This window comes from Phyllostomus discolor, chromosome 3 (genome assembly GCF_004126475.2).
Source record: "Phyllostomus discolor isolate MPI-MPIP mPhyDis1 chromosome 3, mPhyDis1.pri.v3, whole genome shotgun sequence".
Lineage (NCBI taxonomy): Eukaryota > Metazoa > Chordata > Mammalia > Chiroptera > Phyllostomidae > Phyllostomus > Phyllostomus discolor.
In genome coordinates, this window is record NC_040905.2 from 194,218,834 (window position 1) to 194,240,161 (window position 21,328).

The 21,328-nt window shown below is 43.7% G+C and overlaps 3 protein-coding genes across 5 annotated transcripts in view; 1 reads left to right on the plus strand and 2 right to left on the minus strand.

The window, feature by feature from the left end:
• ELP1 (elongator complex protein 1) overlaps positions 1 to 4,491 on the minus strand; it is a 59,932-nt gene extending 55,441 nt beyond the window's left edge. Inside the window, exons 1-2 of one of the 3 annotated variants that reach the window (XM_028511479.2) lie at positions 4,093 to 4,491; positions 458 to 619 (exon numbers count right to left, since the gene is read on the minus strand). In XM_028511479.2, coding sequence (XP_028367280.1) covers positions 458 to 607 — 150 coding nt within the window. In that variant the 5' untranslated portion in view covers positions 608 to 619; positions 4,093 to 4,491. The remainder of the gene's footprint in view (positions 1 to 457; positions 620 to 4,092) is intronic. The other 2 variants (XM_036022014.1, XM_036022013.1) reach the window with 2 other exon arrangements.
• A 43-nt stretch (positions 4,492 to 4,534) lies between these two features.
• Positions 4,535 to 9,220, plus strand: ABITRAM (actin binding transcription modulator). Its single transcript, XM_028519430.2, has 6 exons — positions 4,535 to 4,704; positions 5,776 to 5,827; positions 6,398 to 6,527; positions 8,421 to 8,497; positions 8,572 to 8,641; positions 8,734 to 9,220. The coding sequence occupies exons 1-6, from the start codon at positions 4,566 to 4,568 to the stop codon at positions 8,869 to 8,871; spliced, it is 606 nt and encodes a 201-aa protein (XP_028375231.1). The 5' UTR covers positions 4,535 to 4,565; the 3' UTR covers positions 8,872 to 9,220.
• A 6,606-nt stretch (positions 9,221 to 15,826) lies between these two features.
• Positions 15,827 to 21,328, minus strand: part of CTNNAL1 (catenin alpha like 1) — a 52,631-nt gene continuing 47,129 nt past the window's right edge. Inside the window, exons 16-19 of the mRNA XM_028523949.2 lie at positions 18,600 to 18,656; positions 18,343 to 18,456; positions 17,595 to 17,678; positions 15,827 to 16,623 (exon numbers count right to left, since the gene is read on the minus strand). Coding sequence (XP_028379750.1) covers positions 16,558 to 16,623; positions 17,595 to 17,678; positions 18,343 to 18,456; positions 18,600 to 18,656 — 321 coding nt within the window. The 3' untranslated portion in view covers positions 15,827 to 16,557. The remainder of the gene's footprint in view (positions 16,624 to 17,594; positions 17,679 to 18,342; positions 18,457 to 18,599; positions 18,657 to 21,328) is intronic.

Sequence of the window (21,328 nt, forward strand, 5' to 3'; positions counted from 1 at the left end):
TTATATACATATGCGTGTGTATATATATATACATATACATATATACATATACATACATATATATATATATATATATATATTCAGGATTCAGGAGTGAAGATCCTGATTTAGCTCGTATGGGATGGAGGCTGAAACACAGTTTTCAAAAGGCAGTTTTCATTGCGACCCCAGTTGAGAACCTCTGTTACAAACAGTACAAGGTAGAAAGAGTAAAAAGCAGGGCACCCACACAAAATACACCGTCAGTTTCACCAACTCTGATTTAAAACAGTAGTTAAGTGAAAGGTAAGCTACTATTTAGGTTATGTCTAATATGACACGGGTAGAAAGCAAAGGGAGAGCTCAGGCAAGAGGATAAAAATTCGGCACAATTTTAAAGACTACCCAGGGGAAGCAGGTTTAGACAGAGACAAGCCAGCGGTCGTGCCAGGCGCTGGCGTTCGCCGCCGAAACTCACTTCTCTGGTGGCAGGGACCACTTCCAGCAGTCCGCGCTCGGAGCCGATGAGCACCGTGCCCTGCTCGGTTCGGAGGGAGAAGCACTGAGGTTTCCCTGGAGCTTGGATATTCCTGAACTCCCGGGTGCGAAGTAACTTCAGATTTCTCATGGTGGGGAATTCCTGAAAGAAAAGTACAAATACCCCTTGATGAAGCACTCATTTCTAAGAGAAAAAAAAATAACATCAGTTATTCCTCAGGAAAGTTAAAAAGAACAAAATAGAGCCCTGGCTGGCGTAGCTCAGTGGATTGAGCGCGGGTTGCGAACCAAAGTGTCACAGGTTCAATTCCCAGTCAGGGTACATGCCTGGGTTGCAGGCTATGACCCCCAGCAACCACACATTGATGTTTCTCTCTCCCTCTCTCTCTTTCTCCCTCCCTTCCCTCTCTAAAAATAAATAAATAAAATCTTTAAAAAAAAAAAAAGAACAAAATAAATGGGAAAACATTTTATTTTTGACTATGAAGATAACCTTATAACCTTGTAGATTTATAAAATTATGTAAAATCCATATATATGTATACACACATTTTTTAAAAGAAAATCTGGAATAAAATTATTATACTAGGTACACTTATTTATAAACTGGGATATACTTCCATTAAAAATTAAAATTTAAATCAAAAATAGAAATAAATGTAAGCTTATATGGCTCTAAGGGGGAAAACAAGACACTGTAAAGCTACAACAGTTTACTTCAAAATGATGACCAACATTTGGAAAGCTTGTGACTTGATATAACTACTCCACGTAACTCAGCTTTCCTGGCCTGCTTTTCGCCAGTGCAATAGAAAGGTGAGAAATGAATGACAAATAGGAAACCTACTTTGGTCTGACAAAATCGGACTTGCTGATTAATGCAGAACATTATCTACGCAGGGGAAAAACAAATGATAACGTACTGGATATTTATATTCAGATCCCTTTAAGGTTTATAATTGGAAGTCCCTAAGTTCTGTTAGGGGTAGCAATTACACAGACCACACCGGACTTAATGCCACCCATCAGGTGAATTCTCCTATCTTGGCATTTCATATATAGGACACTGGAAAAGATGCGTTAATCCTCCTCCTACACAGCAAATAATGTGAAGGGTAACATGAATGATACCGCATATATGTGGGTTAAGAGGAAGGCAAAACCATATATGGTGGAACACAGAAAAAAAATCAAGGCCGACAATGGTTTTGTAAGCTTTAGTGATATTTACATTCAAGAACTTGTAGAGCCCTGGCCAGTGTGGCTCAGTGGATTGAGCGCCAGCCTGCAAACCAAAGGGCTGCCAGTTCAATTCCCAGTCAGGGCACATGCCTGGGTGGCAGGCCAGGTCCCCAGTAGGGGCCAAGTGAGAAGCAACCACACATTGATGTTTGTCCCCTCTCTCTCCCCTTCTCTCTAAAAATAAATAAAATCTTAAAAAAAAAAAGAACTTCTAAAAATTACTTGAACCTGTACTATACCATGAAGGTTTCAAATTTAAATCTAATTCTACACAGAAAGTTTAGGCTTTTCAAAACATATACAAATTACATCTTTTAACTTTAAGCATAAAGATGACCACTGGTATAGGATGCGTGGATCTAAAATACAGGTAGACTGGACAGAAGAGTAAGGAGGGGGTAAGTGGCAAGAGGAGGACAGGTGAGAGGTGACCAAATGTGTGGTTTCCTGGCTGTCTCTCATTCTGGTTTACCTAATAATAATCATGCTGTTACTGCTGCCATGATCAGATCACCAGAATATACCTTCATATCCTTCCCTGTGACCTTGGATTCCATTCCAAAGGCCTGTGGAGATTCTTATCCTCCAAGATAAGAATCTGGAGGGTAAAGGCAGTAGGGGCTGATGACTCACTTTTCCCTGTTATCTTACTGTTCCCATCACTGCCCCCCACCGCAGCAATGGGCCCTCACCCTGGTAGGGACCTTGGTCCCAGTCTCTAGAACTCTCAAGACCAGCCTCATCACCCCCATCCCCAGAGGTACCAACAATACCCAGGCAGGCCCCTCCAGACATCTGAAATCCAGCCACATGTGGGCTCCTCTCCTAAATTCCAGAAGTGTCAACACCAGAAGTCTGAGCCCAGCTTTGCGATGCCTCTCCCCAAGTTTAGGCCATGATAATCCCAAGGGCTTCCCTTGTTTAGATCGCCAGTCCTAGCTGGGTTATTGCTACTCCTATCTTTTTACCTCTTGTTACCCTTTTTGTTCCCTTTTGCTTTTCGTTCCTCCAATAGCTATTTAACTCGTTCTTCTTATTAAATTCTGTTCGAATAACATGTGGTTTCTACTTTCCCAAATGGACCCTGACCAACAGATACCGCAAACAACCTGGCTTCTCAAATCACTGAGCTTCCAGAACCACCAGCCAAGGTGAGCTCATCATTCATCTCCCCTGCTTCCCTCCCCAACCCTCCGGGTCTCAAAAAGGACTTCTCTACATCTTTACACCCATCATCCTTACTCCCCTCAAGTGTCCCCAAGCCTTTGCAAGGATAGGAAGGGGGGAAGTATCCTCCAAACTTCCCCAGGACCTCAACTTATCAGTATCCTTGCTTTTACATCTGCAGTCTCCAACCCCCAGCCCTGTCTTCACATGTGGTGAAGATCTCTCTCCACCAGAGATCAATCCTGACCTTCTCCAAAATTTCTGACTCCTCCATTTTCTTCGTTGTTCCTTCACCCATCTGTCTCTGAGCTAATTATCATACCTCTGACTTCAAGTACCAGATAGATCACTAACATGCCCGGGAAATCGGTCTAGCCCTGACCCTCCCTAAACTGGACACGAACCCCACATTTTCAATCTCCTGATGTTATTAACAAGGATGTCTCACAAACACATCAAATGCAGCCTGGAAAAAGAAGTACGTACTTGCTACTTTCCCACCAAATGCTTTCCCTATTTGAGGACGTTGCATTTCTACTCTCTGTTCCCGAACCTGAAAACTGCCTACTTTTTGCTCACACTTTTCATACTGAACTGTTCACTGGTTACGTCCGTGGCTGTCACTATACAGCTTGAATCCTTTATACAGTAAGTACCTAGGCAATCCTACGATCCAGTCTGTGGGCCTACATCAAACACAGAATGAGTACTTTGTTAAGTGCTCAAATCCAAAGACAGTCACTGCCTCCACGGAGGCCACCATTTAACGGTAGAGAGGGCCATATAATATACCACATTAGATGGAGAAGCACAGGGGGCAACATCTCCACGAAAGAGTCGAAAGACACGAGAAAGGACCCGCAGCACAATATTCGAACCTCCAATAACCTCCGCCCTCTATCGTGTATTAATCGATTGGCTTTCAGCGGTAATGTCCACCACTCCTGCAAGCAACCTGCCAGCTGGGTTAAGTACGCAGCTAGGGAGCAGAGCCCTCCTCCCCCACCCATGGCCGCAGGAGAGGAGGTGGCAAGCCTGCACAAAAAGAACTTAAGGCTCGAGGCCAGAGGTGGTAACGCTGCATTCCATCCCTGGCCTGCAGAAGGCAAAGGATGCGCGCTCAGGGGGTTCCCAGCACCAGGACAGCCCCGGGCGCACAGGGCCGGGTTGGTGCCCACTGCCTGGAATAGTCTCTAGAACACCCACCTGACGCAGCGCGCTGACCCCCAAACAGTGGTGAGACCACGCTCGCCTCCCAGGCCACGCTCAGCCTCCCGGAGTCCGTCCAGGCTTGAGCACACGCCTGTCTCCGACCACGGCTCCCGAGCTCCTGCGGCGCGTACTGGGCCTCCGGGCCACCCGATCCCCGACGACAGTGGCTGAAGCCGAGCGGAGGGACAGCGGGTGAGACGAAGACCCCGGAGCGAAAAAGACCAGACACAACACGCGAGACACACGCTTAGTAGCGCGGGAGAGATCCCCAAAGGCTGAGGAGGTGTGGCCGACTTGCTCCTAAGTGGCCCGAGCCGAGGATGGGAGAAGCTGGTCCTCCTACTCAGCCTATAGTATTTTATCCCCACTTTGACGTCAACCCCAAAGCCCAGTGATTGGCACCAGTGGGCGGGGCCTACAGGGCTGGTGTGCGGCGCTCCGGAAGCACAGCCTCTTTCCGGGCCAGAATGGAGGAAGCGCTTGTGTGTCGGAGGGAGGGGGAGGTGGTAGAGGCGCTGGAGGTCGCCATGGCTACCGAACTGGTAGCGATGGAGCCCACGGTGCCGTCACTAGTGGATCGTTACTTCACTCGCTGGTACAAAGCAGGTAAGTGGGGAATGATGACGGTCTTTCGTCAGCCGCATTGGCCTGATGCCGTAGGGACTAGACCAACACATCAGAAGCTACACGTGTTCTCCCCTGCGCATCATCCCCAACATTGGAAGAAATTAGACCTCTCTGTTGCTGGCAAGCAGGAGGGAGTGGGCATTTGCAAAGACCTGTTGGAGTGAAATGTAATAGGGTGCATTCGCGGGATGGCTAGTGCTGTGCGAATTCCAGGGTGGGTTGCTTTCGGGAAGATGGTAGTCTAGATTGAGAGAGGCCCCACAGTAGGAAGGGGCTGGACTGCAATCTCCTGGAGGGCTTGAAGGGATCTGAGGGTCACAATCCTCTAGGGAGTGACTATACCTAAAGTGATTTAGATGATCAGGCCGTAACCAAGGTAGAAGCCCTAGGAATGGAGAGAAGATGGTGGGTTAGAATAGAGGCATTTAGACTAAAGCGGAACCTAACAGATTTACTGAAAAAGAAGCTACTGGTATTATAAACATCTACTACTTAGGAGATATTCTGTTGTGTTATTTGTGTTCCCAGTGGAAGTATGGTTGAGGATCTTCCTCTAACCCCGTACTTGCTGTCTTTCGTTCAAGGATTACAGGTGTACTTATTTAAAAAAACATTTAGCCAAATTTAGGGTGACTAACTGTCCCCATTTACCAATGACTGGGCGGCTTTACAGATTCCGAGACATTCAGTGCTAACATCAGGACAGTCCTAGACAAACCAGGAATTAGTCACTTTAAAATTGACTGGCAAAACATACACTACTGTATTATATAAATAATGCATAGCTAATCGAATTTGTGTAATAGAAATGTGTACTCATTCTAAAGCAAGATAGAACAAAATTAATAATCATTTTAAGGATGAATAATTCTATCTGGGCCCCATCTCTTAAATACTTGATAGCAAGCCTTTTAGATATATCTTTGTTGAATAATGAAGAGATACAAGTGATCGGTCTTTATAATTAACTATCTCTATAAACCAAAGAACGTACTGTACAGTGGTAGTAAATACTGACTCCACAACCAACTGATCCACTCATTCTTCTAGATGTCAAAGGAAAGCCCTGTGAGGACCACTGTATATTACAGCACTCTAACCGGTAAGGAAATTGGGAATTTTAAGTTATCAAAAAAATTCTCTGGTATTGTAGCCTGGTAGGGGCTTGGGTTGAATAAATGTTCAATGAATGATTATCTTCCACTGTCCTGAGATAGTATTATCTATTGTAGGATTTTGGTTGACAAGAATGAGCCTTTTAGTGTCTACTTAAGCTAAACAAACTTGATCACCCAAACCTCCAAGTGGACCACCACACCCTCAGTGTACTGCCTTAAGTAACCAGCCTGTGCTTAACCACTGAACCGCCAGAGCCCACGGAGAGGTGGAGGCCTAGGTGGTATCCTGTACATGCAGGCATGCCTTACTTCTCTCCTACCTCACTGCTACCTAAGACCCTGTACTCTTCCCTTCTCTGGGAAGGATATAAAATCCCACTCGCTCCTCTTTTTTAACTGCATTCCTGTCTACAGTCACCAGAGGACAATGGGTGGAAAAGATAGTTTGACTGAACAAATGCCAGCTCAGATATTCTTTTGTCGGTAGAATACTGTGTTGGGAGAGGAAGAATTGTACCAAGCAATAACACAGGATCGATGTTTGCTCCTCGTAGAATATGTGTCATCACATTGGCAGAAGCTCATCCAGTTCTTCAAAGTGGAAAAACAATTAAAAGCATTTCCTATCAAATCAGTACCAACTGTAGCAGGCTTCAGAACAAGGTGTCTGGGAAATTTAAACGGGTATGTTCCTGTAATTCTCTACTTAAATCCTCTATGTCGTAGTAATGATAGGTCCACTCAGTCTCAGAATCCAGTGATATATGCTCAGCAATCTTCCCTGGCAGTTTGAGATGCTGATCTTGAGACTACTTCAACCCTAAAGAAATTCTCAGACCCAAAAATGAGGTATTTCAGGAGATGTAGGATCTGTCTGTCATTTCAAGTTCTGTACCAACACCACTGTCATTCCCAGGATGGGGAAGGTGGGTCTTTGAATGGACAACTCTAATGCCAACAAAATGAGATGTTTTGTCCCTTCTAGTTATAGCAAGCCGGTATCAAGAGTTCTGTAAAATTTAGGTGACCAACTCTTCTTTACCATATATTTCCACATGTAAATTAAAAACAAACACCAAAATTCCTAGGATAGTAAAAAAATCAATCTGAAAAAATATACAGTATTTGCTCCTTGGCATATCCAATCCTTAATCATTGCCAATTTCATGCACTCGGACAGCCTCACCCTCTCCCTGCACATCATGCTCAGCTGTACAAAATGTCTTCTCTACCCTCTACAACTCTAGGCAGGATGGGCAGTTTATTACAGTATCACTTTTGGTGGATCTGTCATGGAGGATGATTTAGGTCCTTCATTTACTGAGTTCATACTAACAGTTTCTGCTAATAACCCTTACTGTTTATACTTCCCTTTGTAGGCCTGCAGTCCCCTAATAATGTGACCTGTGCTTGTTGATTTTTCCTCACTCAGGAAACACATGGACTTAGAAAAGCATCTACCATTCTTAAAAGAGAAAGTCTACAGATCACAAGTAAAACCATTAGTGCTTGAGAAAGTCCTGTGATAAATCTTTGTCCAAAATATTGCAGTAACACTATTGTTACTACTAAAGAACAGAGAGGGACCTGCAAATAGAACCCACTACAGATAGGTTTGGACCAGATCTCAGCAGTCCCCATCATTTATTCTAACAAGGGAGGTGATAAAAGGGAGTCAGAACACTTCCGCTCTTTGACACGGTGGCAGTGGTAGACAAACCCTCCGGGTTTGAATACCCAAACCCTTCTCCCAAAGGTGGGGAGTAGCACTGACTAGTATTTTGAAATGGAGTGCCCACATGCAGAGGAGTGAAGCCAAGGTGGTATATGTGAATGTGGTCTAATAACATTTTGAGTAATTGAGATCATAGGAAACAGCATTGTGACTCGTGCCTGTGTTCACTACAGGAAAAAGTCCAGGATGGGGGGGGAAAGAGCAATACATGCAACATACCTGCATGAGTTTCCCATGAGCATCCTTATAGGTTTTTGTCAGAAACTTCCCCAGATATCCTTAAAGTACACGAAACAGTAACCCTGCCATAGCATTCTAACGTATATGTCAAAATGTGGTACGCACTTCTGGGTTATAGGATAATGGGTAGACAGTTCTTACCTGCTTCTGAAAACTTTTGTTTTCCATATTTTCCTCCAAGTTCATTACTTTTTAACTAGAAAAAAATGCTTTTTCAAAATGTTTTAGAGAAGGTAGAGATCTTAATGGAACTAACTGGGTACAAATATTGCTGTCACGCTGTGTCATGTTGAATTTTCTATTGCTTATTGATGAATTTTCCTACAGTGTTGAAATCTTTCTACTTGCCTATATGCAGCTTTCTCATTTAAAATTAATAAAATATATCCTTAATCTTTAAACTAGCTATTATAGCATGTGTCTTCGTTTGCCTTTTCCCCTAGAACCGGGCGCATAGCAGGCACTCACACAAACATTTGAATACATGAATGGTTTTTGGGACACTGATTCTGGGAATATACCCCGTGATAAGACTGAGCATTGCCTCTCAAAGGGAAGTGGGAGTGCACATCAGTTACTTACCTGTTCCCTTTTGTTACCAGGGGGCACAGTTTCTAACAGAGCTTGCACCCCTGTGTAAGATTTACTGCTCAGATGGAGAAGAATATACTATATCTAGGTGAGTTACGTTTTAACCATAATTTAGGGTGGCGGGGAGGTAAAATTATTCTACAGTTGTTTTTTTTCCAACAGCTGTGTCCGAGGGCGGTTGATGGAAGTGAATGAAAATATTCTCCATAAGCCTTCTATTCTTCAGGAGAAGGTAAAGGGGGCTGGCGGGCACACGATCGCATCCACACACTTTTCATCTGATTTCTGTCATTGGACAGGCTACATGTTCTGTTTCTTTTCTAGCCGTCCACTGAGGGTTACATTGCAGTTGTGTTGCCCAAATTTGAAGAAAGTAAAAGCATAACAGAAGGGTTACTGACACAAAAACAGTATGAGGAAGTTGTGGTGAAACGCACTGACGCTGTAAGTGCTACATCGTGAGGACTGAGATGGAATGAAAAGCAGTGTGGCGTTGGATGATCAGTGCACTAAAGAAGCCCCGGGATGCGGCGAGAAGCGCACCTGACAGCCAGCCTTCTGCTCGGAAGCCTGCTTCCCGTTTCTGTCTTCAGCCTCCCAGGTCTGCCCTGCCGAGGACTCACTCACACTGCTATTTTTTCTTTTCTATATTTTTAAAAACTGGAAAGCAAAAGGTGTTGGGGTTTTTTTTTAATTAAAAACAAGCAAAACACTTAGAGGAAATTTGGAAAAGACAAAAGTTTTAAGTAGCAAGTAAAAATAATTTACCCATCATCCTATAACTCATTAGTAAATACTACATTTTGACATACTTCTTGTATGATATACTTCAGATTAAGATTACGAATATATTTTATTAATGACAAGTACCATGCTTGTTTGAATGTTACATCAGGGTTCACTGGTTTTGCTCAAACTTTCATCAGTTTGAAGGTAAGAGAAACAAGAGCTGGCCTTTCTTACCCATTCTGCTTCCGTATGACCCCAGCAAAAAGTCTAGTCCCACCCCTCTGCCTTAATTCCTCTCCAGGTCACAGGGGAGAGGCAGCATGTAGAGTGAACCTTGTCTAACCCTCATGCCGCTGGATGGCCTTCCTCTGAAACAAAGTAGAACTGGAACGCTGTGCTTCTTACATGAGGGCCAGCACAAAAGGGCTTTGGAATATACAAAGGGCTTGACTTAAAATCCAAAGGGCTTTCCTAACTTGTGGGGTATTATAATGTAGTACATACATTGTAATAACAGGGTAATGAGCAAAGGACAAGTTACTGTATTTCAAAGACACAGGCCTTTGAACAGAACAAAAGCTTTCATATCATTTGAACTAAAAAAACTGCATGATTTAAGATTGCATACTTATGTTCCCTGAATTTTAAATAAGAGACTTTAAAAATTGTTATTTTTCCTTAAGGACTGCAACATGTGTACATTTAAATGCCTGGTTTTAAATAAAACAATTGTTTAACACAGAAGAAATCACGTGACGTGCAAATTCCTTTTGTTCCCTATGCCCCTCTGCGGTAGAAGTCATGGTATCCCTTCCCCACCCCCACTGGCACTTAAGTAAGAGAATATTCTCATTTCAGATATGTAAAAGCATTTTCCAGATAAAACTTAAACATTATTTTTGACTCCCAAGAATAACTTGTAACTCGAGCACCAGCATGACCGTCCCCCAGGACACCCACCAGACGCGACGCAGGTGGTAGCCCTGCAAACATCCACAGACAGTGTGTGAGCTGAAGACGGACACACAGGCCAGCGGATCCCAGCTGGAGTGGCGCAGTGATTCCTGAAGACGACACAAAGCTACTAAAGATAGTAAACGAATTATAGCTGTTTTACGTATAATATTACCTCACATCATTCACCATTATTCCCACTGTAATTTACAAGAATACTTGGGGGACTTCCAACTAAGATGGAGGCGTAGGTAGGCACGTTGTGCCCTCCTCACACAGCCAAAAGGACAAAAACATTTAAAAACAAACAATCAGAACTGACAGAAAATCAAACTGTATGGAAGTCTGACAACCAGGGAGTTGAACAAACATTCATCCAGACAGGTAGAAGGGGTGGACACCAGCAGGCAGGTGGAGAGAACTCGTGGTGGACTATGGCGGGCAAGGCAGTGGCTGGTGGACAGGGCGAGGCCGCGGATTGTGGACTGGGTGGTCCCACATTTGCACACAGATAAACCGGGAGGAACAACTGGTGAGCATGATGGACTGCACAACTCCAGGTTCCAGTGTGGGAAATAAAGCCTTAAAGCCTCTGACTGAAGACTCCTGAGCAGGTTGAGGCCACAGCGAGAAAAACAGCCTCACAGGAGAGTTATTAGAGAGACCCACAGGGTCCTAAAACACACACAAACCCATCCATCAGGAATCAGCACCAGAAGGGCCCAGCTTGCTTGTGGAAAGTGGGGGAAGTGACTGAAAACTGGCAGAGAGCAGAGCAAGCACCATTGTTCTCTCTCGGACCCCTCCCCAACATACAACGTCACAACCCTAGGATGTGGGTTGCCCGCCTGGGTGAACACCTGAGTCTCCACCCCTTACTATGGTAACAGAAGCGCCCAGACCCTCCCCCCCCAAAAAAGGCCCTAATGAAAGAACAGTTCAAAGCTCCAGAAAAAAATACAACTAAGTCATGAGATAGCCAACCTATCAGATGCAGAGTTCAAAACACCAGTAATGAGGTTGCTCCAGGAACTCACTGGGTACTTCAACAGTATAAGAAAGACTCAGGCAGAAATGAAGGTTGCATTATGTGAAATAAAAAAAAAAATCTACAGGGAATCAACAGTGACAGGAAGGAAACCAGGACTCAAATCAAGGGTTTGGAGCAGGAGGAATAAAGAAATATTCAACCAAAACAGAAAGAAGAAACAAGAATTCAAAAAAATGAGGAGAGGCTCAGGAACCTCCAGGACACTTTTAAACATTCCAACATCCAAATCATAGGGGTGGCAGAAGGAGAAGAGGAAGACCAAGAAATTGACAACTTATTTGAAAAAATAATGAAGGAGAACTTCCCCAATCTGGCAAAGGAAACAGACTTTCAGGAAGTCCAGGAAGCTCAGAGAGTCCCAAAGAAGTTGGACCCAAGGAGGAACACACTTGAGGGGAGCATGGTGAGCGATACACTCTTACTGAATGGGTGCCCCCGTTGTGATCTGGGGTACCTCCCCATACTAGGTTTGCCTTGCCCCCTGCCAGAGAAAGACATCTCTCAATGGCAGAGTTTGGTATAAAGAAAGTGAATTTATTCAAAAGTTATACAAACTTAAGAGTAATAACTTAATGTCTTCATTGACATCTCAAAGTTCCTTAGAATACCCACAAATGCACACAATCCATCCTTCCCCCTCTGCCCAGTCTGGGGTACCGTAATTCAGGAAAAGAAGTCCGTGGCTCAGGCAGCCCCTCAGTTCCTGGCACCGTCAGCTGTGTCACGACCGAAATCTCCAGTTAATTCAAACCCACATGGCACGTGATCATGGCCCACCAGCAAGAGTCCTTTTCCTCCTTTTCTTCCCAGCAAGGGCTCTCTTGCTTCCTAAGCCACTTGGCAAAAGGGATCACCTCAAAGCCGCGTGGTCCCAACCACCCAGCATGGCTGCCGCGCTTGGGTTTTAATCTCAGCACCAATCTTCCTCTGCAGCCCCATTTCCGACTCCTCCCACAACCAGTTACACCTGCCAGCATTCCCCTATTTTTGTTCCAGCCTTTCTCGGCCGCCACGGTAAGTCCAGGTGGGTGTGGTCCCATGGCGTGGAGCCAATCATCTCCAAGCTCTTACACAGGTGCTGTAACCAGGGGGAGTTGCATACCAGTTACATCCAGGGTGAAAGTCACTCCCATCCCCCTGGCTCAAAGCATGGCCATAGCTATTTAACGTATCCATGAAACCAGTTAAAACATATATGTCAAATGACCATGCCTGAGGTTATTTGCAGAACAACCTTTTAAAATATATTTTATTGATTATGCTATTACAGTTGTCCCATTTTCCCCACTTCACTCCCCTCCACCCTGGACACCCCCTCCCACCCACATTCCCCTGCCTTAGTTCATGTCCATGTGTCATATTTACAAGTTCTTTGGCTTCTACCTTTCCCATATTATTCTTACCCTCCCCCTGTCTCTTTTCTACCTACTATCTATGCTACTTATTCTCTGTACCTCTTCCCCCTCTCTCCTCCTCCCACTCCCCTGTTGATAACCCATTGATCCCATGTGAACCCATGTGATCTCCATTTCTGTGATTCTGCTCCTGTTCTAGTTGTTTGCTTAGTTTGTTTTTCCTTTGTTTTAGGTGTGGTTGCTAATTATTGTGAGTTTGCTGTCATTTTACTGTTCATATCTTTTATCGTCTCTTAGATCTAAGTCTCTTTAACATTGAGAATAATATGGGCTGGTTGATGATGAACTCTTTTAACTTGGCCTTATCTGAGAAGCATTTTATCTGCCCTTCCATTCTAAATGATAGTTTTGCTGGATAGAGCAATCTTGGATGTAGGTCCTTGCCTTCATGACTTTGAATACTTCTTCCCAGCCCCTTCTTGCCTGTAAGGCCTCTTATGAGAAATCAGCTGACAGTCTTATGGGAACTCCTTTGTAGGTAACTGCCTCCTTAACTCTTGCTGCTTTTAAGATTCTCTCCTTATCTTTAATCTTGGGTAATGTAATTATGATGTGCCTTGCTGTGTTCCTCCTTGAGTCCAACTTCTCTGGAACTCTCTGAGCTTTCTGGACTTCCTAGAAGTCTATTTCCTTTGCCAGATTGGGGAAGTTCTCCTTTATTATTTGTTCAAATAACTTTTCCACTTGTTGCTCTTCCTCTTCTCCTTCTGTCACCCCTATGATTCGGATGTTGGAACGTTTAAAAGTGTCCTGGAGGTTCCTAAGCCTCTCCTTTTAAAAAAAAAAAAAATTCTTATTTCTTCATTCTTTTCTGATTGGATGTTTCTTCCTTCTGGTCCACTCCATTGATTTGAATCCCAGTTTCCTTCCCATCACTATTGGTTCCCTGTACATTTTCCTTTATTTCACTTAGCGTAGCCTTTATTTTTTCATCTAATTTGTGACCAAATTCAACCAATTCTGTGAGCATCCTGATTACCAGTGTTTTAAACTGTGCATCTGATAGGTGGGCTACCTCTTCGTTGCTTAGTTGTATTTTTTCTGGAGCTTTGATCTGTTCTTTCATTTGGGGCATTTTTTTTTTTGTCTTGACACGCATATTACATAGTGAGGGGCGGAGCCTTAGATGTCCACCAGTGTGGGGCAACCCAGTTGCTGGGTTGTGATGCTTTATGTGGGGCAGGGGTCTAAGAGGGAACAATGGTGCTTGCTCTACTCTCTGCCTGATTTCAGTCACTTTCCCCGCTTCCCACAAGCAAGTTGGGCCCTTCTGGTGCTGATTCCTGGTGGGTTAGTTGGTGTAAGTTCTCGGGCCCTGTGGGTCTCTCCAACAAGCTCTCCTTTGAAGCTGGGAGTTTCTCCCGGCACTGCAACCCCCACAGGTGTTTTCAATCAGTGATTTGAGGCTTTATTTCCCAGCGCTGGGACCTTGGGTTGTGCAGTCTGTCTTGCTCCCCAGTTTCACCTGGTTTATCTGCGCACTAACGTGGGATCCCCTGGTCTGCCAGCCACCTTGTGCACTGTGCCCCACAATCTACCACCTCGCTGGGTCCACCACCCGCCACCTTGCACGGCTAGGATCTGCCAGCCGTCGCTTTGCTGAGAGCCCACTCTGCCCCAGCTTCCCGACTCCACCCCTCCTACCTGTCTGAATGAATGAGTCTTCCTTTAACTCCTTGGTTGTTGGACTTCCATACAGTTCAATTCTCTGTCAGTACTGGTTGTTTTTGTTTTTAAATTGTTGTTGTCCTTCTTTTGGTTGTGCAAGGAGGCACAGTGTATCTACCTATGCCTCCATGTTGGCCGAATGTCCCCAAAACAACTCTTAATGGCCCTGCTCCATGCTTTCCATCCCCCAGTTCAGACCTGGGGGGTGGTAAGGACATCCCATATTTTTTAAATACTTCCTGGACACCCTGAGTTCTGAACCCCATTACAAATCCCTATTTGGGGTCCCCCTGGCTGCACCCTGTTACAACATAATTACATTAGCCAAGATTAAAGATAAGGAGAAACTCTTAAGAGCAGCAAGAGAAAAGGAGAGAGTTACAAACAGAGGAGTTCCCATTAGACTATCAGCTGATTCCTCAAAAGAAACCTTGCAGGCAAGAAGGGGCTGGAAAGAAGTATTCAAAGTCATGAAAGGCAAGGACCTACATCCAAGATTGCTCTATCCAGCAAAGCTATCTTTTATAATAGAAGGGCAAATAAAGTGCTTCCTAGGTAAGGTCAAGTTAGAGGAGTTCGTCATCACCCAGCCCTTATTATATGAGATGTTAAAGGGACTTATCAAAGAAGAGGATGATCAAAAATATGAACAGTAAAATGACAACAAACTCACAGCTATTAACAACAGAACTTAAAAAAAAAACTAAGCAAACAACTAGAACAGGAACAGAATCACAGAAATGGAGATCACATGGAGGGTTATAAGTGGGGGAGTGGGAGGGGGAGAGAAGGAGAAAAAGTACAGAGAATAAAGAGCATAAATGGTAGGTACAAAATAGACAGGGGGAGGTTAAGAATATTACAGCAAATGTAGAAGCCAAAGAACTTATATGTATGACCCATGGACATGAACTATGGTTGGGGGGGGGATGCAGGTGGGAGAGTGTGTGCAGGGTGGAGAGGAATAAAGGGGGGAAATAGGACAATTGTAATGGCATAATCAATAAAATATATTTTTAAAAAAGAATATTTTGGTTTCGGGGAAAACAAATCGTACTTGATTTTTATAAAGGCATATTTCATAAAGATGGTTAACCAAGCTGAGTGTGTCCCCTTTCTCCCAGTGGCCAATACAGTTCAAGTTTCCTAAATATTGACTAGCTATGGTAGTAGTGTGGTTCTTTGGGATCTTGTGAATATTGTGATGGCTGACCCAGACATTTGGCAAGTCCAAGTACAGTCATACAAGTACAGTCATTTGGCAACTGACTTGTCCTGGTAGATTTCAAGGCAATGGGATGCAAGCACTAATGGATCCAAAACAGTTAACCACACTCTATCACAAGGGCAGGACCCATAAACCAGAGCCTTCCATCAAAACCCCACCCCACAAAAACAAACAACAAAAGCTTCAAACCCTGAAATTAAAAAGACTAAAGATGTTTATTTGTTTTACAATGGACATTCCAAAGGCACATATATAAAATGTATGATTATTCAAAATTTATTTTAAACTGCTTCTTAGTTCCATCATTCTCTGTCTTCGTCTTCCATTCCATCAGCCCCTGCTGAGGACAGTACAAACTTTTTTTTTTTTTTTAAGCCAGTAAGATAGGTTTAGCATTCCGGCTAATACTCAGGGCAGACAGGCCACCTCTGCTAGAATGAGAACTACGAGCCACTTCCTAGCGAGTTCCTCCAGGATTCTGTGGAGCGAGCTCCATGACCCTGCTTTTGGGGAGGGGGAGGGATGTGCCTCACAACAGAGAGCCTGTGCTGTGTGAGGTGCGTGTTGGAGAACAAACGTGTGCGGCCAACACAGATGATCTGTGACGGCGGGTGGGTGGCCAGGAGGCCTGGTCACACCTGGTGGACAGATGGACTGAAGAAGGGTCTACAGGTTTAAGGAAAACTGCTCTCAACCAGACCACTGTATTTTCTAATGACAATTAGTGTTCTAGAAGATAAGCTTAAATAAAAAACAGAAAATGGGAAGGTAAGATATGCCAGAGGGGAGGGAGCACACATTCAAAATAGCTTCTTTGGATTAAATTGTCATTCAGACAGTTGGGATATTTGGCTTGACTCTTAAAGAACAATATTGGTGGTGATGTGTTGTTTTAAAATCACACTGCAATTACAATTCTAGCAACTACCATAGCATTTATTAGTTGTCAAAAAGCCACAATTTCATGATCAGAAAATAAAGCAGGAATTCAGTGTCATCATCTTTATAAAATTATTGAATTTCAGAAAATATAAAGAATTGTTTGCTTTTTAAAATGTCAGCTTTGCCATATGGTGTTCTCGAGATATGACCTCAAGAAGTTCTCAAGTTTTGCCATCCACGGAGTCCTTGCTTGTAACTGAGACCCATCTGTTGTTTTCCATCTGAAGCTGGAAAAGAGTTAAGAAAATTTCATCCTTATTCTCAAAATAAAAAAAGCAAAATTAAATAATTACTGTATTTTCTTTTGCATTGTCTTTTAAACTAGATTCTAAAATGTGAGTGTAAGATAGAAAAACTATCTCATCTGTTGGGAACCGCCCTGCCTGGTTTCAGAAGCTGTAACCCCCACGGCTAAGGCTGAGTAAGAGACTTTGGGCCTATAAATCACTAAGGAGACAAAGCTTATCTTCCTGGCAGGATCAACAGCTCTGTCTCATTTTACTTCACCCTGCTTGGCCCTGGGCAGATGACTGGTTAGCCAATGACAGGTAAGATTCCTCAAGGGAGGGACGACCTAAGACAGGCAGGGTCACGAAGGGGCCCTCAGGGAAGGGCTTGGGGGGCTACAGAAAAAGAGGGTGATAGACCCTCATTCCTTGGCTTTGACATAGCCTGGGTCCTCATTCTGTGTGTAAGAAGTCTCCTAATCTCTTGGCTGCCTTACTTCCCCTGCCTGACTTAAGCCTGAAACAATGTGGGAGAGCTGAGCAGCCCTGGGCAGGAACAGGCAGTTCCCCAGGGCGATCCGTCCTGAGAAAGAATGCATAAAACCCTGTGAAACCTGCTTTGCTCAGGATGCCCTCAATATTCTGATAAGGGTCCAAGCATGAAATGAGTTTGTTTCCCAAAGTTTTATTGCCCTTTAGCTAACTGACCCTGACTCAGAATAAGCCCTCCTAGTTCTTTGAATGTTATCTATTGTTTGATCCTTACTGCCTGACAATGACTGATGAGCTTTACCTGTATTCCTGTGCAAACTGAACCCAATAAAGGCCCAATGAGGAACTGGCTCCTGGCCCTTCTCCTTTGAAGAGATCGGCCACCTTTCCACCCCAAGCAGATCATGTCTTGGTAGACTTATTCTCATCTGTGATGGCCTTGGGGAGGTCTTTGCTGGACAAAGCTCCCCAACACTCACCTTCTTCAGCAGTTTAAAGCAAAGTGACAGAAGCTGGACCAGAATAGCCATCATGGATCTCGTCTTTGTAATGCATTTATCAGCCTGCAGTGACGAAAGCAAAGGAATCATATGCCTTTACAGAGGGGTACTTCGAAAGGTGCTTAGTTAGTATTTAATCTTAGAATGATACAATTTCTTCATTATTGAACTCTAAAGGATCTCAAAGGTGTATGGATTAGTCCACATGGGCTGACTGGTTGCCTCGAGGCCCCGGAACACAGATGCAGGGAGGGACTGCTGCCCCGGTCTCAGGCCTACTTCATGAGTCCCCAACAAGAACGGATGGAAAATCACCCTGTTCTACCTCAGGCTGTTTTGGGGCTTCTCAGAGCACTCCAAATAGTGGTAGTGTCCCTCCAACTTTGCCATTCTCTGCTCCCCAGTTCCCTGTGGGTGGAGCCCACATTTGAAGTCATCTGTGTCATATTTAGACATGTGATGACAATGGAATTTAAGGGAAGCTGCTTAATGCTATGGAATCAGTTATGTCAAAAAGCCCATTTGTTTGGTGAACCTACTGCTCCCTGGGGTCATTTATGACTGTAGACAGTAAGTGACATTTATAACTGCAGTGATGGTGTGAAAAACAGAAATAAATTGCTCTTCTGTGGTTATTAATCCTTTATTTGAAGAAAAAGGGGATGCAAGCTAACCTGATGAAGAATTGTCAAAGTGCCTACCTGAATTAACCTGCCCTGACTTTTACCTTTAGAAACACTTGATTCTGCAAAGGTGTCTTAGTTATTGTCTGGAGCTGGTGACATAGCGGAATTAGCTTGTTTATTTCCAGGAGAAGTATAAGCTTGTCATCATCTTTCAGCTGAAATGTAATTTCGGAAGTTATAACAACTCCACCAAAACTCTCTCTTTTCAACATTAAACACCTTTTTATCTTAGCGATATACACCCAAAGTGGACATTCGTGACACCTCCTCCAACAGCAGGCAGGCAGACCAGTGTTACCTGTTTTGAGAAAGCCTGAACACTCGAAGCAACCTTCAAGCCCTCTTCAGCAAAAACCTGGTGAAAGGAAAAAACATCACTACTTTAGATGCATGTCTCCTGGATAGCTGGTAGGAAACATACTCATAGAAACCGGAAGATAAAAAGGTCTCTCATGGAAACACCTTCATTTTCTGTTGTACCCAGGAAAACACGAGATTTTAACTGTATTCAGAAGGAGGTGTCCAGGACCTGCTGCAGAATTGGTCCTTGAAGAGGCTCCTCTACACCTGGACACCACCAGTTACTCAAGGATCCCACAGACCTATGATACTGAGCCTTACAAATTATGTCTGGGTTTCGGAGCGATCTGAAGCTCATCTTGTAGCAGCTCCAATTACTAAAGGATGTTGAATCTTAGACTGTGAGCTCAAGAGAGTCAGAACATTCCTGATCCCAGCTGAGCAAGATAAAATTTGTCACCCACACACATTCCCTAAGCAGCCACTTGAGTGGAGCAATTGAGATTGGTTTTTGACAATTCCCCTTGCATTTGACAATTTAGTAGGGAGAACAGGATGATGGGAAACAACAGTGACAGATGAATTAGACTGAAAAGAGTATTCAGGACCAGTGAAAGAGACCAGGGTTTGTAAAAGGATGAGGACCTAGCTTTAGGTAGCGGCAGTGAGAATGAAGTGAACAGGGCAAATCTGAGAATGATTTGTGAAGAACAATAACAAGTTTTGGTAATAAGTTAGATGAAGAATAGAAAGAAGGAGGTGATAATTTTAGGGCTAACTTTAAACATCTGTCAAACAGCCTTAACACTTTGCTGTCATTGGAAAACTGATTTCAAGGTCAAATCATTCTTTGCATCCTTCCCTATCCTTTAAAAGGAAAACCAATGAGTTTTACACCTAGCTTCCTACCAAACAGAGTGACTCACTTACCCATATACATATGTTTTACTTCAGAACATCAGTACTTGACTTCCACCCTCTAGATGTGGTATTGTCCCTCAGTGTCCCCTATCTCAGGAAATGGAACTACCATTTACCCTTTTGGTCAAGTAAAAACCTTTTATTTTTTAATCTGTTTTTTAGAGAATTTTTAAAAAAGATTTTATTTATTTACTTTTTTTTAGAGGGGGGGAAGGGAGGGAGAAAGGTAGAGAAACATCGATGTGTGAAAGATATATTGATCAGTTGCCAGTTGCACCCAACTGGGAATCTGGCCAGCAACCCAGGCATGTGCCCTGACTGGGAATCAAACCAGAGACCTTTCAGTTCACAGGCCAGCGCTCAATCCACTGAGCCACACCAATCAGGGCAAAAAACTTTTAAAACATAAGATCACATTACTGCTTCTCAAAACCCTCAATGGGTTTTCTATCATATTGGGAGGGGGGAGTGTTTCCCATGGCTACAGAGATGTCTTATGTTACCATTTTCCATCTGGCTCACTGCATTGCATCTACACTTGCCTTCTTACTACTCTTCATATACCCAGTGCTAGCTCACACCTCAGGGCCTTTATACTTGTTCTGTGTGTCTGAAATAGTTGGCCTCAAGATATCCGTCCAGCTCACTCTCTCAATATCTCTATGCAAATGTTACCTCCTCAGAGACGTCTTTTCTGACTGCCCCTCTACCACCTCTCTCTCCTTACCCTATGTGATTTTATCTCTAAGTACTTGCCTATGGGCATTAAGTACTTTTTATTGTCTATTCCTCCCATTAGGATGTAAGTTCTATGGGGCAGGGGCTTTGTTTCGTTCACTTTTGTCCCCAGAGTCCTTATGCCCAGGGTCTGACACACGGTACAGTAGATATTTGATGAACAGTTTATGTTCATCAGAGTCTGTAGACAATTCACCAGATGTCAGTTGAATGAACAAGTTCACACAGAAACTGAGTGGTGGACCTTCTGCAGAGAATACCCCCTACAGTGTGGTGTGACTCGGAATGATATGAGTCAAACTGAATGGAATGAATCCAGAATGTCTTCCAACTGTTTTAAGAGAAAAACCCAAAAGAAATTTTTTCTATAATTCTTCTGACTTTGCTGACAAACATCCTCTCCAGCTGAAATCCCCTTCCTAAAGAGGCTCAGGTAGAAGCACAGAATGCCAAAGAAAAGGTGATGAAGTGACAAAAATTGTAAGTTTCAGATTCAAGAAAGCTCTTGGTTCTGGAGAGGCAAGTAGGCTAACATGAGAGTCAGGAAAAATATGAAGGAATCCTGCAATCTGCTTGTCAATCTAAAGCCTCTAATCGAGAGAGGAGAATTAGAATGGGCATATGTGGAGTTTCATTAGACACACACGGGCACATGGGTGGGCGATGGTACATCTGTCTCTCCCTGAGTGCCCGAATCATCAGGAATGTGGAAGAAATAAGGAAGCTAACATGTACTGAGTACCCTCTAACGGTGTCCAGCCTGACAGATGTTCTCCTATGTGCTGTCTCATTTAATCTCTATCACTCACCCAATTCAATAATGAAGCGGCCAAAAAGCTTTTCCAGCATCTGCGGACAAGACATTGGGTACTTGGAGAACCTAACACTTATTATCTCATTTGTTGACTCTCAAAGCCTATTCTACTTTATTCCTGTGATACTTAAAGTGTTTTTTTTTTCAGTAGGATAACCAAAAAAGCTCCACAAGATGCTACTGCGATTCCTCTACTTTTCTACCCCTCTCTGTAGTACACATGTGTGTGCACAGGTAAGCACTCACACCTGATA

Bases quoted from the DNA above. Each gene is read 5' to 3' on its own strand.
- ABITRAM (XM_028519430.2), top strand. From the start codon at position 4,566: ATGGAGGAAGCGCTTGTGTGTCGGAGGGAGGGGGAGGTGGTAGAGGCG. The intron at 5,828-6,397 runs GTAAGGAAATTG...TGCTCCTCGTAG, and splicing joins ATATTACAGCACTCTAACCG to AATATGTGTCATCACATTGG. The intron at 8,642-8,733 runs GTAAAGGGGGCT...TTTCTTTTCTAG, and splicing joins CTTCTATTCTTCAGGAGAAG to CCGTCCACTGAGGGTTACAT.